The following is a 17335-nucleotide window of genomic DNA, read 5'->3' on the forward strand; positions in this document are numbered from 1 at the left end:
ATTTAAAAATGAATCTATGCTGTTTGTATTTGTCAGTACTAACAAAACTATACTACAGCGTGCCCACAGTATAGCCAGGAAAAACAATAGACTAAATGTAGTCTATATGTGACTACAACCTAGACAAAAATTGGATAAATCAATTCAAATCCCAAACTATAACACCCCTAAAATTAATCGAACCCCTAAAATGAATTCCGGTCAAAGACCAGACCACTAAGATGACTTGTATACCAGACCAGAAAAGGAAACCAAATATACTGCTTCTGGGTCCTGGTGCTGGTTGCACTACATGTAAATACTTTTTTGCTGCAATTCATATGGAACTGCGACATGTAGTTCTATGTATATTTCTCTAAATCTTAAAGAATTTTGCAGTGATTTTAAAAATATTTTTATTAGTTTATAGCCACCTAAGACAGTGCTCACCTTGCCTCAAATATAGTGCAGTCATACTCAACATTAACCACTGTGTATGGATGGTATGTTCACACTTATTCTTTGCAGATTTTTTTTTATACAACTGAATGAGGTTGCTTCTACAGTGTATGTATGTGTGTGTGTATGTGTATATGTGTGTGTATATACATATATATATATATATATATATATATATATATTTATTTATTTTGTGGAATTTTATTAAATGCATTCAAATGAATGACATATTACTGCCCAAAACATTTTATCTAAGTATATTCTGAATTTATCTAACCTTGTTCAGTGGATCAGTGAAGCAGTTACCCATATCAACCAATTAGATTGCTTCTTTCTGAAATCTGGTTGCTCTGAGCATTTCCTCCATTGTTCATCTGCACAAGGTTTCATAAATCTCCCTCTATGGCTGTAAATTATATGTAGATTTTGCCACAGTTTTCACCTACAGCATTACATAGCAATGTGTAAAATTAACTGCAAAGCTTTAACAACTTTGCAATCAATAGGGTATGTGATAGATTTTCTGCATTTCCTCAAATCTACATTTTTTTCTCCTCATTTGACTTTTGTCAAACCTAATTCACATGCGTCATTCTTTAGTTTTGTGTGTATGTGTGGCAAAATTTAGCTTGCTATGGAATCTGGTTAATCCTGTTATCAGGTCTGGGTTTTTATAGGATTAAAGGCAAGTGTGGTAGGGAGGCTTTTCATCCTATAAAAATGTCATCCCTCAGTTAGTCCAAATTTTCAGGTTGGTTCCAAGTCAGCACATCTGCTGAGGTTGATTAATTCTGGGTTTACAAAAGGTGTAACCAAGTCTGCACTAGAAAGCTCTGAGGAATGAGAGTTTGAAATGTAGGTCTGCTAGCCTATTGTGGTACACATGATACATGTGGGAGTAACACATTTGATATCTATTTTGTTTGGTGACTTGTAGTAAGCCATCTGTACAGATAGGGAATATATTGTAAGTTGGTGCTTGGACAAGCAGGAATTATTTAGTTCTGTGCCTGATAACATCTTTTTTATTGTAAAGTTCACTGCGTAAAAAGAACCCCCCTCCCCCAACTCAGTTTAACCCCACAATTGTTTTTCTGTTTTCGATGTAGAATTAGGCCATGCTCACACACCAGAATTTCTGAACAGAATTCTGCAAAAAAATTCTGCTTATAGTTTTTAATGTGATTCTGCTGCACCATGAATGTGGCGGAATCTGGAAATCCTGATTCCAGTATCCGCTGAAAGAATGAAAATGCGCACTTCTGAGGGGTCCTAGAGCCAGCAGAAAATTTAAGGAATGTTTGTCCGTATTTTCCTGGCCAACCAGTCTGCAACTTTTCCGCCATGTGAACATTTCCTTAGTGGTAAAATGTCATTAGTGGTAAAAAGGTGTCTTTACAAAGAATAATTGGTCCCACATAAAATAAGCCCTCATATAGCCCCGTAGATCGAAAATTGAAAGAGTGGAGGAACAAAATGAAAACACAAATTTAAATTTGCAGTTTCATTTAAGTTATTGTTTAGGCGTATAACATGAAGTTGAATTCTAGCATCATCTATTGTAAGGCCAAAAATATATTCTCTATTGGGCTCTGATTTTGAATATTGGTGTAAATGCAGTATGACTGACACCTTTGACCTCATTGTATAGTGTAAATATGGCTTGGTGCACAGCTATTGTATATATTTTGCACACAATACTAATAAGCAAAACTGTTAACAATTCTGTTATTGGTAAGCATCCGATAAAATAATTTACAAAGAGAAAAAAAAAAAAAAGAATACCAAAAAAAAATCTATTTGTCCATTGCATTCTGCTGTCTGGTAATGTGAATCAGGCTAACTGCATTATCTTTTATAAATAAATTACACTGAATTTCCACTTTATTAGAAACATCTATCTAAACATAGAAGCTCCATTTGAACTGCAGCAATCCGTACAAGTATATAGTCGTGGCCAGTTTCACTGTAGGACCTGGCCATTTTTTGCACATCTGACCACTGTCACTTTAAGCATTAATGACTCTGGGATGCTTTTACCTTTCATTCTGATTCAGAGTGTTTGTTTTTTTGTGACATATTCTACTTTATGTTAGTGGTAACATTTTGTCAATACTTGTATCATTTCTTGGTGAAAAATTCCAAAATTTGATGAAAAAACTGAAAATTTTGCATTTATTTTTTTAACTTTGAAGCTCTCTGCTAATAAGGAAAATGAATATTCCAAATAAATTATATATTGATTAACATATACAATATGTCTACTTTATGCTTGCATCATAAAGTTGGCATGTTTTTACTTTTTGAATACATCAGAGGGCTTCAAAGTATAGCAGCAATTTTCAAATTTTTCACAAAAGTTTAAAAATTAAAATTTTTCAGGGACCAGTTCTGTTTTGAAGTGGATTTGAAGGGCTTTCATAATAGAAATACCCCACAAATGACCCCATTATAAAAACTGCACCCCTCAAAGTATTCTAAATAACATTCAAAAGGTTTGTTAACCCTTTAGGTGTTTCACAGGAATAGCAGAAATTTGAAGGAGAAAATTCTAAATCTTAATTTTTTACACTGGCATGTTCTTGTAGACAGTTATTTAATTTTTATAAGGGGTAAAAGGTGAGAAATCTTCCTAAAATGTGTAACCCAATACCTCATATGTGTATGTCAAGTGTTCGACAGGCGCAGTAGAGGGCTCAGAAGGGAAAGAGCGACAGTGGGATTTTGAAGAGTGAGTTTTTCTGAAATGCTGAAATGGTTTTTGGGTGGCATGCCACATTTCGGAAGCCCCTATGTGCCAGAACAGCAAAAATAAAAAATAAACACATGGCATACTATTTTGGAGACTACACCCCTCAAGGAACGCAACAAGGGGTACAGTGAGCGTTAACACCTCCCAGGTGTTTGATGACTTTCGTTAGTCGGATGTATAAATGAAAAAAAAGTAATAAGTGGTAATAGGAGAAAATGACCCCCAAAATTTGTAACCCCATTTCTTCTGAATATGGAAATACCTCATGTGTGGACGTCAAGTGCTCTGCTGGCGCATTACAATGTTCAGAAGAGGAGGAGCGCCATTGAGCTTTTGGAGACAGAATTTGGTTGGAATAGAAGTCAGGGGCCATGTGCGTTTACAAAGCCCCCTGTGGTGCCAGAACAGTGGACCCCCCCTCCAGTGACCCCATTTTGGAAACTACACCCCTCACAGAATTTAATAAGGGGTGCAGTGAGTATTTATACCCCACTGGCGTTTGACAGATCTTTGGAACAGTGGGCTGTGCAAATGAAAAATTTAATTTGTCATTTTCAAGGACCACTGTTCCAAAAATCTATCAGACCCGTGTGGCGTAAATGCTCACTGCACCCCTTATTACATTACATGAGGAGTGTAGTTTCCAAAATTGGGTCACATGTAGGGGGGGGGATCCATTGTTCTGGCACTATGGGGGCCATGTAAACACACGTGGCCTTCAATTCCGGACAAATTTTCTCTTCAAAATCCCAATGGTGCTCCCTCTCTCCTGAGCATTGTAGTGCACCAGCAGAGCACTTTACATCCACATATGGGGTATTTATATACTCAGAAGAAATGGGGTTACACATTTTGGGGGGGGGGGCTTTTTTTTCCTATTTTCCCTTGTGAAAATGAAACATTTAGGGTAACACCAGCATTTTAGTGAAAAACATTTATTTTTCTCATATTTCCATCCAACTTTGAAGAATTTTCATTAATCACCTGTGGGGTGTTAAGGCTCACTATGCACCTTGTTACGTTCCGTGATGGGTGTAGTTTCCAAAATGGGATCATGTGTGTATTTCTTTTTTGCATTTATGTCAGAACCGCTGTAAAATCAGCCACCCCTGTGCAAATCACCAATTTAGGCCTCAAATGTACATAGTGCACTCTCACTCCTGAACCTTGTTATGCGCCCACAGAGCATTTTACGCCCACAAATAGGGGTTATTTCCGTACTCAGGAGAAATTGCGTTACAGATTTTGGGGGTCTTTTTTCCTTTTAGCACTTGTGAAAATAAAAAGTATAGGGCAACACCAGCATGTTAGTGTAATTTTTTTTTTTACACCAACAGGCTGGTGTAGCCCCCAACTTTTCCTTTTCATAAGGGGTAAAAGGAGAAAAAGCCCCCCAAAATTTGTAGTGCAATTTCTCCAGAGTACGGAAATACCCCATATGTGGCCCTAAACTGTTTCCTTGAAATATGACAGGGCTCCGAAGTGAGAGAGCGCCATGTGCATTTGAGGACTAAATTAGGGATTGCAAAGGGGTGGATATAAGGGTATTCTATGCCAGTGATTCACAAACAGGGTGCCTCCAGCTGTTGCTAAACTCCCAGCATGCCTGGACAGTCAGTGGCTGTCTGGAAATGCTGGGAGTTGTTGTTTTGCAACAGCTGGAGGCTCGTTTTGGAAACTGCTGTACAATAAGTTTTCATTGGGGGGGGGGGGGGGGAACAGTGTAAGGGGTGTATATGTAGTGTTTTACCCTTATATTATGTGTTAGTGTAGTGTTTTCAGTGTACGTTCGCACTGGTGGAGGTTTACAGTGAGCTTCCCGCTAGAAATTTGCGCTGCCGCGAAAAATTTGCCGCAGCTCATATTAGAACCAGGAAACTTACTGTAAACCTGCCCATGTGAATGTACCCTGTACGGGGGGGGGGGGCAAACCTCCAGCTTTTTCAAAACTACAACTCCCAGCATGTACTGACAGACCGTGCATGCTGGGAGTTGTACTTTTGCAACAGCTGGAGGCACCAGCTGGAAAACCTTCAGTTAGTATTTTCCAACCAGTGTTCCTCCAGCTGTTGCAAAACAAACTCCCAGCATGTACTGATCACCGAAGGGCATGCTGGGAGATGTAGTTATGCAACAGCTGGAGGTATGCAACTACAACACCCAGCGTGCAGAGACAGCTGTTTGGGCATGCTGGGATTTGCAGTTTTGCAACATCTGGAGGGCTACAGTTAGATACCACTTTACAGTGATCTCCAAACTGTGGACCTCCAGATGTTGCAAAACTACAAATCCCAGCATGCCCAGACAGCAAAAAGCTGTGTGGGCATGCTAGGAGTTGTAGTTTTGCAAGATCTGGAGGGATACAGTTTAGAGACCACTGTATAGTGGTCTCAAACTGTAGCCCTCCAGCTGTTGCAAAACTACATATTCCAGCATGCCAAAATAGCTGTCTGGGCATGCTGGGAGTTGTAGTTTTGCAACATCTGGAGGGCTACAGGATAGACTGTAGCCCTCCAGATGCTGCTAGGCAACTTATCTGCTTCCGTCCGATCCAGGGAGCCGTCCCCTTCTGCCGCCTTCGCTGAGCACCTCAGCTGATCACGTCCCGCAGCCTCCACGATGGGTAAGTGGATCTTCGGCGCCCGGTCCCCTTCGGTTCCCCTTTCTGCCCCGCCTATTGTGGGTGGGCAGGACGTGGAAAACTAAAGTAAACCCCCCCCGATCTGCTATTGGTAGTCTTTTCTGACGACCAATAGCAGGGATAGGAGGGGTGGCACCCCTTCCACCTCACTCCTATCCCTTCAGGGGGAACGTAGTTGTCATGGACAACCGCGATCCCCTTATATTCCGGGTGCCTGCTGATCGACTGAAATTCCCACGCCCGTACATGTACGTCATGGGTCCTTAAGTACTAGGGTCCCATGACGTACCGGTACGACATGTGTCCTGAAGAGGTTAAAGGGGTACTCCAGTGGAAGCCTTTTATTTTTATTTTATTTTTTAAATCACCTGGTGCCAGAAAGTTAAACAGATTTGTAAATTACTTTTATTAAAAGTGCTTAATCCTTCCAATACATTTTATGGGCTGTATACTACAGAGGAAGTGCTTTTCTTTTTGGATTTCTCTGATGTCATGACCACAGTGCTCTCTGCTGACCTCTGCTGTTCATTTTAGGAACTGTCCAGAGCAGCACTTGTTTGCCATGGGGATTTTCTCTTGCTCTGGACAGTTCCAAAAATGGACAGCAGATGTCAGCAGAGAACACTGTGGTCATGACATCAGAGAAATCCAAAAAGAAAAGCATTTCTTCTGTAGTATATAGCCCCTAAAAAGTACTGAAAGGATTAAGATTGTTTAATAGAAGTTATTTACAAATCTGTTTAACTTTCTGGCACCAGTTGATTAAAAAATAAATAAAAAATTTCCACGGGAGCACCCCTTTAACCGAATCTGTATTTTTAGATCTTTAAGTCAGTTTTATTGAATACTGAAGAACAATAAGGATTTCGGAAGTTTTTAAACCTTTGTTGACAGATGGAACAATGTTATCCAAGTCCTCTGCAGATCCCTATACTCCCTGCAAAATCCCAGTCTGTCCTTTTTGTTTTTTCTGCAAAGAAGTGGCTTCTTTGCTGCCCTTCCTGACATCAGGTCAGCCTCCAAAAGCCAGTGTCTGTGCAGTGCAAGCTATGCACTGGTGTTGAACCCATCCTGTAGCTGAATCCTCATAAGACAATTCTGGCACTTTCTTGACTTTCTGTGGGTTCATGTAGCTGCTTTCACAGTAATTGAACCTCTCTTTGAAGTTCTTCATGATCTGATAAATTATTGATTACAAATCATACAAGCAGCAATGTCCTTGCCTATAAAGATCCTTTGATGCAAAGCAATGATGACTGCACATTCCCCTGGTGGCAGCTATTGTTAACATAAGACAATGATTTCAAAACAAACAATGTAAGGGTACATTTACATGCATAGGATTTGCTGCATATTTTACCATATATTCACTGCAGCAAATTTTGCTACCCATTGATATTAATATATAAAATATGCAGCAAATCCTGTAGGTGTGAACGTACCCAAGTTGCCACTGAGAACTGGAACAACAAACCAAAATGTGTTTGTCTTTAACTTTTGGCCATGACTGTATATTGCACTAGGTATTGAAATCACCCTATAGAAATATTGGCCTATGTAAACGAAATAGCTTCTTGCAGATGCCACAAATTAGATTAGTACTGACATGCTTTGACCATTTAGTTTTACATTGTCCCAGATAAGTGCTGTAAGATTAAAGGGGTTATCCAGAAAAACTGTAATTTCTTCCAAAAACACCACCACACCTGTCCTCATGTTGTGTGTGTGTTAGAGATATTACAGCCAGGTTCCAGGCTTTTATAAGGCTGGCCCTAGCTAGTCTAGGGTCAATGACCATTCCTCATTCAAATGTGCTCAGGACACAATCACAATGTGGATTCAGACTAAGGCTTCTTTCACACTAGCAAATTACTCCATATAGCAAGTTCCGTCGCTAGTTCAGTCCTAAAATCAGCTGTAACCATGGCATGTCATGGCAGTAAACAAATCCTATACGTCCGTTAGAAAATCCCATTATAGTCTATGGGATTTTTCTAATATTTAATACATTATAGTCCGTTATTGATAAGACGTTATTTTTTGACGGAAGATAGTACGGAAGAAAATTGTTCATGAACCATTTTCTTCCGTACTATTTTCCGTCACAAAATAACGTCCGTTAACAATAACTGGGATTTTTCTAATATCCGTTTTAATCCATTATAGTCAGTTATTGATAACGGACGTTATTTTGTGACGAAAAATAGTACGGAAGAAAATGGTTCATGAACAATTTTCTTCCGTACTATCTTCCGTCAAAAAATAACGTCTTATCAATAACGGACTATAATGTATTAAATATTAGAAAAATCCCATAGACTATAATGGGATTTTCTAACGGACGTATAAGGATTTGGTTACTGCCGGTGACAGCTAATTTTAGGACGGAACTATCGTCGTAACTTGCTAAACGGAGTAATTTGCTAGTGTGAAACAAACCTAAAACGTATCTAGAAAAAATGTGTTTACTTTTTTGTTGCACTCTGGTCACAGATTTTATTTCCATTCAGAAAATCTTCAGGTGTGTAAGGGTATATGTGTCTAATAAAGGGGCCATTCAGTATGTGTGCTGCAGGTGGTTGTATGAAGTGATCTCACAAATTGACCCCTGATGAACACACTAGCAGCAGCAGAACTTGATCAATGAACTTAACCAGCAGAGGCTTATCTTCTTGCAAACAAAATAATCCATCATGTTGAAATCCAAAATGCACAACCCTTCTCTACCCAAATATCTGCTCTCAGGGGATAGATAGGCCTCACTCACTTGACAAAATTCCGGCAGGACATTGTATCCTCTAGGACTGCTCGAAAATGTACAGTCTCCTTAGACGGCAATGCATTTCTGAATGGATTTTGCAAAAACAATTGACATGTCAATACTTTCTGTGGAGTTGGAATTTCTGCGGTCAATGTTTCCATCAGGAAAATTCTGCAGTGTGCACAGTGCAGCAGAATCCCATTTAAAACAATGGCAGTCTGCTGCACCATCCTTTCAAAGCAAAATTTTTCCGGCTTCAGCTCGGAAATTCCACAGTGTTTAGGATACATATGTGTAAGATGGCTGGCTGAAACCACTGGGGGACATTTATCAAAGTTAGTGTAGGTGTATGGATTTTATACACAGGTTTTGATGGTGTAATTGGAGTGTGGATGCAACAAAATTATTAAATGGTGCAGAGCCTTTGATAAATCGGGGGTAGTACACATTTTTGTGAAATTTCACTTCAGAACACCACTTTATATGACCCCCTTCTCTGGGACTTTTTCCACCCGCATTACTTTTGTGCGACTTTTTGAGGCTGCTGTCTACAGCCAGTTTTGTAAGCCAGGTCTGGGCAAATCTGAATTTTCTTTTTAGAAAAGTTGCATGTCTTAAATGACTGCTTACTGCAATGTAAAAGGGACAACCTATGTAAAAAATCTGTTCTGAGAGAAATCATGCAAAAAAGTGGCACAATTTAGCGCAATGCAACATTTCAGCAACAAATATACACAGAAAACCTGGTTAAATGCCTTGGTAAATGTCCCTCACTGGCTTCAGACCACTTTAAAGGGGTACTCCGGTGCTAAGACATCTTATCACCCCTCCCGTAGGCTTACATTGAGGGGCGGAGCATGACAGCACACGGGGGCGGAGCCGTGAAGTCACAACGCTCCGTCCCCGTGATCGCCAGTAATCAGACCCAGAGCGAACACGCTGGATAAGGGATAAGATGTCTTAGCGCCGGAGTACCCCTTTAATTCAATGTGTATGCTAAAAGTGTTTTTAGCCAAAACCAGGCGTTGAACAGATACAGAGAACTCTATAATGGAAACACTTGCACCTGATTGAAATACTGTGCGAAAATCCAGCCTTAACTGGGTACTCCAGGTAGATGGGGTAAGTAATAAGGTACTGCAGTACCCCTTTAAGGCTGGATCTAATATGTGTGACATTCTGATAAATATTGCCTTGTTTGCTCTTTGTAAAGTATATTTTTATGACACTATCATATTTAATGACATCCACCCTAATATGCAATGTGATTATTATTTTTTTTATTCTGTTATGTTTTATCTTGTCGTTTATTCTTTTACTTTCCATTTTTATTACTGCTGTGTATTACAACCTAGATAAACCCCTTAGGAATTTGATTCTTCCAAACTAAAGCATAAGGAAGAGACATAAAAGGGCCTTTTGGATGATTTTCCTGTAATTACACTACTGAATTCTCTTGTTAGCAACTCAGGTAACTAAAGTTTTAACATATAAGATTGACTGAGCTAAACAGTGGTGTCGTGTAGCTTTTGTTTTTGTGACTTGCTGTTCGATCTTGCCACTAATAATTTGGATGTCTGCATGCCGCATCTTTCCAGGTCTGTTGCTGAGTTGGGTTGAGTATTATAATAAATGGTAATTTACAGATAGCATGAACTGAGTATTAATATTGTCAATGGATTAAATCAGCAAGTAGTATTACATGCCCAGGGCATGTAGCTAATTAAACTCTTAGCACAAACAATATAAAAACTCTTAAAAAGAAAAAAAGAAAAAAAGCTTTCCACCGGAGTACCCCTTTAATCAACTGGTGCCAGAAAATTACAGAATTGTAAATTACTTCTTTAAAAAATCTTAATCCTTCCAGTACTTATTAGCTGCTAAATACTACAGAGGAAATTATTTTCTTTTTTGAACACATCACGAGCACAGGGATCTCTGCTGACATCCTGGTCCATTTTAACAATGGACCAGAGCAGCATATGTTTGCTATGGGGATTTTCTCCTACTCTGGAGTAAAATGGACAGAGATGTTAGCAGAGAGCACTGTGCTCATGATTCAGCAGAGAGCTCTGTGTTCTAAAAAGAAAAGTGTTTCTTCTGTAGTATTCAGCAGCTAATAAGTACTGGAAGGATTAAGATTTTTTATAGAAGTCATTTACAGATCTTTAACTTTCTTGCACCAGTTGATTTAAAATAATAAATAAAGTTTTCCACCGGAGTAAATAAGGACTGCACAATGATGTGGATAAATGAGGGCCCATCGGGTCATTGTGCATTTCTACACAATGGAGGTGTTTTAGTATCAAGAAGTTTATGAACAATGTTAAAAAGGCCTTTGTCAACAGAACACTTCACTGCCAGACACCTCTCAATTATACTTTGTACATTATTTTCTTTCCCCATGTTTATATAGAAACAGGGTCATCTAGAGTTAATGTAAAAATTTCTTCTGTATAATACCTGCATCTTGTAAAGATGTCATAAATTTGTAGCAACTGAGGAAGAAGCCCATGTTTCTCAGTCAGCGGTCCAAAAAAACAGGACAGGAATTACCTTCAAGCAGCAGTAAGGACCCATTCACACGGCAAATCTTTTCCAAGCAAACATTCGGTGCACGGCAGGCTTAATCAGCCGACGCTAGGGCTACTCAGATATGCATTCCCAATGGCATTCCACTGAAAGAATAAACATGTTCCTTAAAAACAAAAAAAAATTGCAGCAGAATTTCCCTGCAGCACCGAAATTTCCATGCACAATTTTTCTGCTGGATTCCACTCGGAAATTCCACCCAAGTATTCATTTTAACATTGATACATGCACTCTGATTATGGCAATGTTTTGTAAAGAGCTGTAACATAGCATCCATAAAGGTATTTGAGGTCTTTACTGTACAAACCATTTTTTCTGTTGGTGATATATGGAGGGTTTTTGACTGTCTGATTTTTGTTTGAATCTGAAGTGCTTGCACCATTTGATTTTTCTAGGTCCATGTATAAGGAAACCTAATAGAGCCTATATGGCAACACACAGACCCAGATTGTTGTTTTTTTTCCCCGCGGTTGGGATTTTATCCAACTGGGTTTTTTCACTAGGTTTACTTATCATGTCTCAGAAAAGTTGTAATGCAATGATGCAAGATGGCGCTCCAATTGGGTTTAAACCACTTAAGCCATTAATAACATTTTTGATAAAATTTTAATATTAAAAGACAAAATGATAGTGAGGCTCATATTAACCAAGTGACCAATGACTCAAGCTGCCCAAATAGCAACTATACCCATGGTGCCAAAATGGGGAGATAGCGGGGAGCCAAAATATAGAAATTGGGGCTCATAGTCTTGAATATAGGATTTAAATTAAAATGTTAAATATGATAAAATTGTACATATAGGTATAATGTACTGCGGATCACAGGGCCCTTGTGATCCCACAGTAAAAATAAATATTTATAATCCTTGGCAATTTAATATATATATAATGTTACAATATTAAAAACAATAAATAAGTGTCCACATATCTATAGAAATTATTGAAATTGGTGATTTGTGAATAGCAGTGATAACAGTTTGAGTTGCTATTTTCACAAATATTTGTATCCAGTTAGAAAAGGAAAGTGCTTAAAGTCTTGAATAGACTAGAGCAAAGATGAATAGCAATTGTATCATTGTATACTTTTATAGCAGATTTCAATCCTGTAGGCAGAGGGCCTGCAGCTGGAGACACTGCCGTCTCCTAATTGTGCAGCGGCATTATGACAAATGAATGAAAAACAGCGTTAGTTATAGTAAGTTCCAATCCTCTGTGTAGTGGGCTCGCAGCTGGAGACACTGCCGTCTCCCAAATATGCAGCGGCAATAGAAGTACTAGTGGAAGTGAAAGTCAGCACTTATATGGCAAATGACGATCCTCTATGCAGAGGAATCGCCGCTGGAGACACTGCCGTCTCCTATATGCGGCAGTATTATGATGTAGAAAGCAGCGCTTATATCTATAGTCAGAGTGAGTACCTTATGCAGATAACGCTGGTCATCAGACGGGTCCTGGTCCCTGGATGGAGGGTGTGCTGCTGGAGGCTCGGCAGCCTCAGATATGCAGCAATAGAAGTGGGCTCAGTCTATGAGTACTGCAGCAGTTGTCCTGCTAGCAGTAATGTTGGGCGTCTGTCTCCTCGTGGTGGGGAGTAGCACGTACTGTCAGGGGATGATTGACAGAAGTGATGAATCTTTTTTTGAGACAGCTGCATTCTTTGATTAACCCCTTAAGGACCCGGCCATTTTTTTTCAACATCTGACCACTGTCACTTTAAGCATTAGTAACTCTGGGATGCTTTAACTATTTACTCTGATTCAGAAAGAGTTTTTCCGTGACATATTCTACTTTGTTAGTGGTAAAAATGTTTCGATACTTGCATCATTTCTTAGTGAAAAATTCCAAAATGATAAAAATTTAAAATTTCGCTTTTTTTTTTTTTACTTTGAAGCTCTCTGCTTATAAGGAAAATGGATATTCCAAATAAATTATACATTGATTCACATACACAACATGTCTACTTTATGTTTGCATCATAAAGTTGACATGTTTTTACTTTTGGAAGACACCAGAGGGCTTCAAAGTTCAGCAGAAATTTTCCAATTTTTCACAACATTTTCAAAATCTAAATTTTTCAGGGACCAGTTCAGTTTTGAAGTGGATTTGAAGGGCCTTCATATTAAAAATACCCCACAAATGACCCAATTATAAAAACTGCTCCCTGCAAAGTATCCAAAATGACATTCAGTAAGTGTGTTAACCCTTTAGATGTTTCACAGGAATAGCAGCAAAGTGAAGGAGAAAATTCAAAATTTCATTTTTTACACTCGCATGTTCTTGTAGACCCAGTTTTTGAATTTTTACATGTGGTAATGAGAGAAATTGGGTTAAGAATTTTGGGGGGCTTTTTCTCCTGAGTAAGGAAATACCTCATATATGTATGTCAAGTGTTCGGCGGACGCAGTAGAGGGCTCAGAAGAGAAGGAGCGACAATGGGATTTTGGAGAGCGAGTTTTTCTGAAACGGTTTTTGGGGGCATGTCACATTTAAGAAGCCCTTATGGTGCCAGAACAGCAAAACAAAACCACATGGCATACCATTTTGGAAACTACATCCCACAAGGCATGTAACAAGGGGTCCAGTTAGCCTTAAATGGTCACTCATTAAAAAATTTTTTGCTATTGCATTCCTTATGGTAAATGAAAAATATTTCTCATATACTTTGTTTTAAAAAAATGAAGTTTTCTATGTTTTATTTGTGCTTAAAAAAGCTCAAGAGCACATTTTCCCCCAACTCATACAGACTTTGGACCAAAGTCCAAACACAGGAAGTGCCGCCTGGAGTGCTGGGGGGGTGTCCAGCCTCATCCAATCATAGCTCCTCTCACACTTAACTGCCATATGCTGTTGGTTGGACACCCCCCTCCTCAGCACTCCAGGCTGCACTTCCTGTGTTTGGACTTTTGTCAGAAGTCTGTATGAGTTGGGGGAAAATGTGCTCTTGAGCTTTAAGCACAGGTAAAACATAGAAAACTTCATTTTTTTTTTAAACAAAGTATATTAGAAATATTTTTCATTTACCATAAGGAGTGCAATAGCAAAAATTAGTTTTAATGAGAGTGCCCATTTAAGACCCCACAGGTGTTTGACAACTTTTCGTTAAAATCAGATGTGTAAATGAAAAAAAAAGTTTTCACTAAAGTGCAGTATTTTCCCCAAACTTGCCATTTTAACAAAGGGTAATAGAAGAGATGGGGTTACAAATTTTGGGGGGCATTTTCTCCCAAGTATGGAAATACCCCATGTTAGGCCATAAAATGCTCTGCGGGCAAACTATGATGCTCAGAAGAGGAGTCACATTTGGCTGAAATTGTTTTTGGGGGGCATGGCGCATTTAGGAAGCCCCTGTGGTGCCAGGAAAGCAAAAAATACCCACATGGCATACCATTTTGGAAAATACACCCCTTAAGGAATGTAACGATGGTTACAGTGAGCCTTATCTACCCACAGGTGTTTAACAAAAAGTCGTCAAAGTTGGATGTGTAAATTAAACTTTTTTTTTTTTTACTAAAATGCTGTTTTCCCCCTAAATTTTTTATTTTTACTAGGGGTAATGGGAGAAAATGACCCCCAAAATTAGTAATCCCATTTCTTCTGAGTATGGAAATACCCTGTGTGGACGTCAAGTGCACTGCTGGCAAACTACAATGCTCAGAAGAGGAGAAGCGCCATTGAGCTTTTGGAAAGAGAATTCGTTTGGAATGGTAGTCAGGGGCCTTGTTCGTTTACAAAGCCCCTCCCGTGGTGCCAGAACAGTGGACCCTCCCACATGTGACCCCATTTTGGAAACTACACCCCTCACAGAATTTAATAAGGGGTGCAGTGAGTATTTACACCCTGCTGGCGTTTGACAGATCTTTGGAACAGTGGGCTGGGCAAATGAAAAATTAAATTTTTCTTTTTCACGGATCACTGTTCCAAAAATCTGTCACACATGTGGGGCGTAAATGCTCACTGTACCCCTTATTACATAACATGAGGGGTGTAGTTTCCAAAATGGGGGTCACATGTGGGGGGTCCATTGTTCTGGCACTATGGGGGCTTTGTAAACACACGTGGCCTTAAATTCCAAAGACAAATTTTCTCTTCAAAATCCCAATGGCACTCCCTCTCTTCTGAGCATTGTAGTTTGCCTGCAGAGCACTTTACATCCACATATGGGGTATTTTCTTACTCAGAAGAAATTGGGTTACAAATTTTGGGGGGCTTTTTTCCTATTTTCCCTTGCGAAAATGAAAAATTTAGGGTAATACCAGCATTTTAGTTAAAACATTTTTTTTCTTCATTTTCCCATCCAACTTTAATGAAAATTCGTCAAACACCTGTGGGGTGTTAAGGCTCACTATAGCCCTTGTCACGTTCCGTAAGGGGTGTAGTTTCCAAAATGGGGTCAGAACTGCTGTAAAATCAGCAACCCCTGTGCAAATCACCAATTTAGGCCTCAAATGTACATGGTGCGCTCTCACTCCTTAGCCTTGTTGTGTGCCAGCAGAGCATTTTACGCCCACATATGGGGTATTTCCATATGTGGCCCTAAACTGTTTCCTTGAAATACAACAGGTCTCCGAAGTGAGAGAGCGCAATGCGCATTTGACTAAATTATGGATTGCATAGGGGTATTCTATGCAAGTGATTCCCAAACATGGTGCCTCCAGCTGTTGCTAAACTCCCAGCATGCCTGGACAGTCAGTGGCTGTCTAGAAATGCTGGGAGTTGTTGTTTTGCAAAAGCTGGAGGCTCCGTTTTGGAAACAATACCGTACAATAAGTTTTTCATTTTAATTGGGGGGGGGGGGGGGGCAGTGTAAGGGGGTTGTGGCAGTGTGGCAAGGAAAGGGTGTATTTCCCTTGCTATCTCTGCAGAATGCTCCACCTGTGGCCTGATTAATGAGGTATCAGGAAGGGAAAGTGTGTGTTTTTTAAAAGGAAAAGAGACAGAATAGTTGGGGCTCTTCCTAGGAGACAGCTTGTGGGCTGTAGGGAAGAGCCTGCTGAGGAGTACACAGCCCGAGCTATGAGGGGCTCAAAGAAAGTGATAAGAAATAAGAAACGCATCCTGTGGCGTGGTCCAGGACGATCCCAGAGCTAATCCCCAAGACGGATCGTCACATTTTGGTGGAGGATGCGGGCATACACGTTGCTAGGAGCAACCAGTGGTTGAGTTGCAGTGAAGTTGTTGCCAAGAGAAAACTACCGTGCATGGTGCAAGGGTGTACTCTTTCTCAGAGAGGAGACAGTGGGACGAGCCCAGCTGTGGAGTACAAGAGCAGGACTGCGCCTGTGGTGAAGTTGTTGCTAGGGGCAACAGATCGCATCAAGCGAGTGGGCACTCTTTCTCAAGTAAGGAGACAGGTGGACGGGCCACCTGCAGAGTGCAGATTACGTTTTGAGACTGTGTATAAAGGCGTTGCTAGGGGCAACGGAAAAATTTTGTTGGCAAGCGGCTAACATTTCGGCAGAGGACTGTGCTGTGTTTGCAAGGTTTGAAGTGTTGCAAGATGGATGTCCTGATAAGTGCTTTGTTGCAGACTGCTGCAGCGCAAGAGGAAGCAAGCTTTGCAGAGTTTGAAAGGATTGCTACACATGAGGCATGGCCCAAGACACACTGGGGAAACTTGGTGTTTGGATTCATTGGAGGAGATGCCCAAAAAGTTCATTGTGAACTGGATCCAAAGATCTTACGGGACTATGAGAAAGTCAAGACAGAGATCCTGACTCAAGTGGGAGTAAGCCAAGCTGCAAGACTACAGTGTGCACTGCAGCCTAACAGTGACGCTGGGTTTAAGGTTGCAGAGCTACTTAAAGAGCAAGTGGAGCGATGTTCTGCAGCAGAGAAGCTGGTGAGAGGTGACCAGCACCAGCCCTTAACTGTCTGGACGGCAAGAGATTCTGGTAAGACTGTTCCAGGGGTTATGGGGGCCATGTTTAGTGACTATGAGACTGTGCATAAAAATGCTGAGTCGGAGGGTGGTGTTTCCCTAGTTGACTGTGTGAACAGTGTTCAAGGTGGTACCAACGTATGTCCAGTTGCAAAATCATGTGAGGGTGGAGAACCCCTCATGAAGACTGATGGGACTGTTCACACTGTGCAGATCGGATTGAAAAAATCTGGTGAACAGAAAATGTTAAATGCAGGACTGGGAGAAAATGTA

General features: G+C 40.1%; 1 protein-coding gene across 5 annotated transcripts in view; it reads left to right on the plus strand.

Annotated features, from left to right (window-relative positions):
* METTL4 (methyltransferase 4, N6-adenosine) overlaps positions 1-17335 on the plus strand; it is a 192549-nt gene that overhangs the window by 90090 nt on the left and 85124 nt on the right. The window contains exon 8 of one of the 5 annotated variants that reach the window (XM_056521662.1): positions 9948-9997. The exons of the other annotated variants lie outside the window; for them this stretch is intronic. Coding sequence (XP_056377637.1) covers positions 9948-9982 — 35 coding nt within the window. The 3' untranslated portion in view covers positions 9983-9997. Of the gene's footprint in view, positions 1-9947; positions 9998-17335 lie in introns of those variants that run through there. 5 annotated transcript variants of the gene reach the window in all.

The sequence above is a fragment of the Hyla sarda genome, chromosome 5, assembly GCF_029499605.1.
Source record: "Hyla sarda isolate aHylSar1 chromosome 5, aHylSar1.hap1, whole genome shotgun sequence".
Lineage (NCBI taxonomy): Eukaryota > Metazoa > Chordata > Amphibia > Anura > Hylidae > Hyla > Hyla sarda.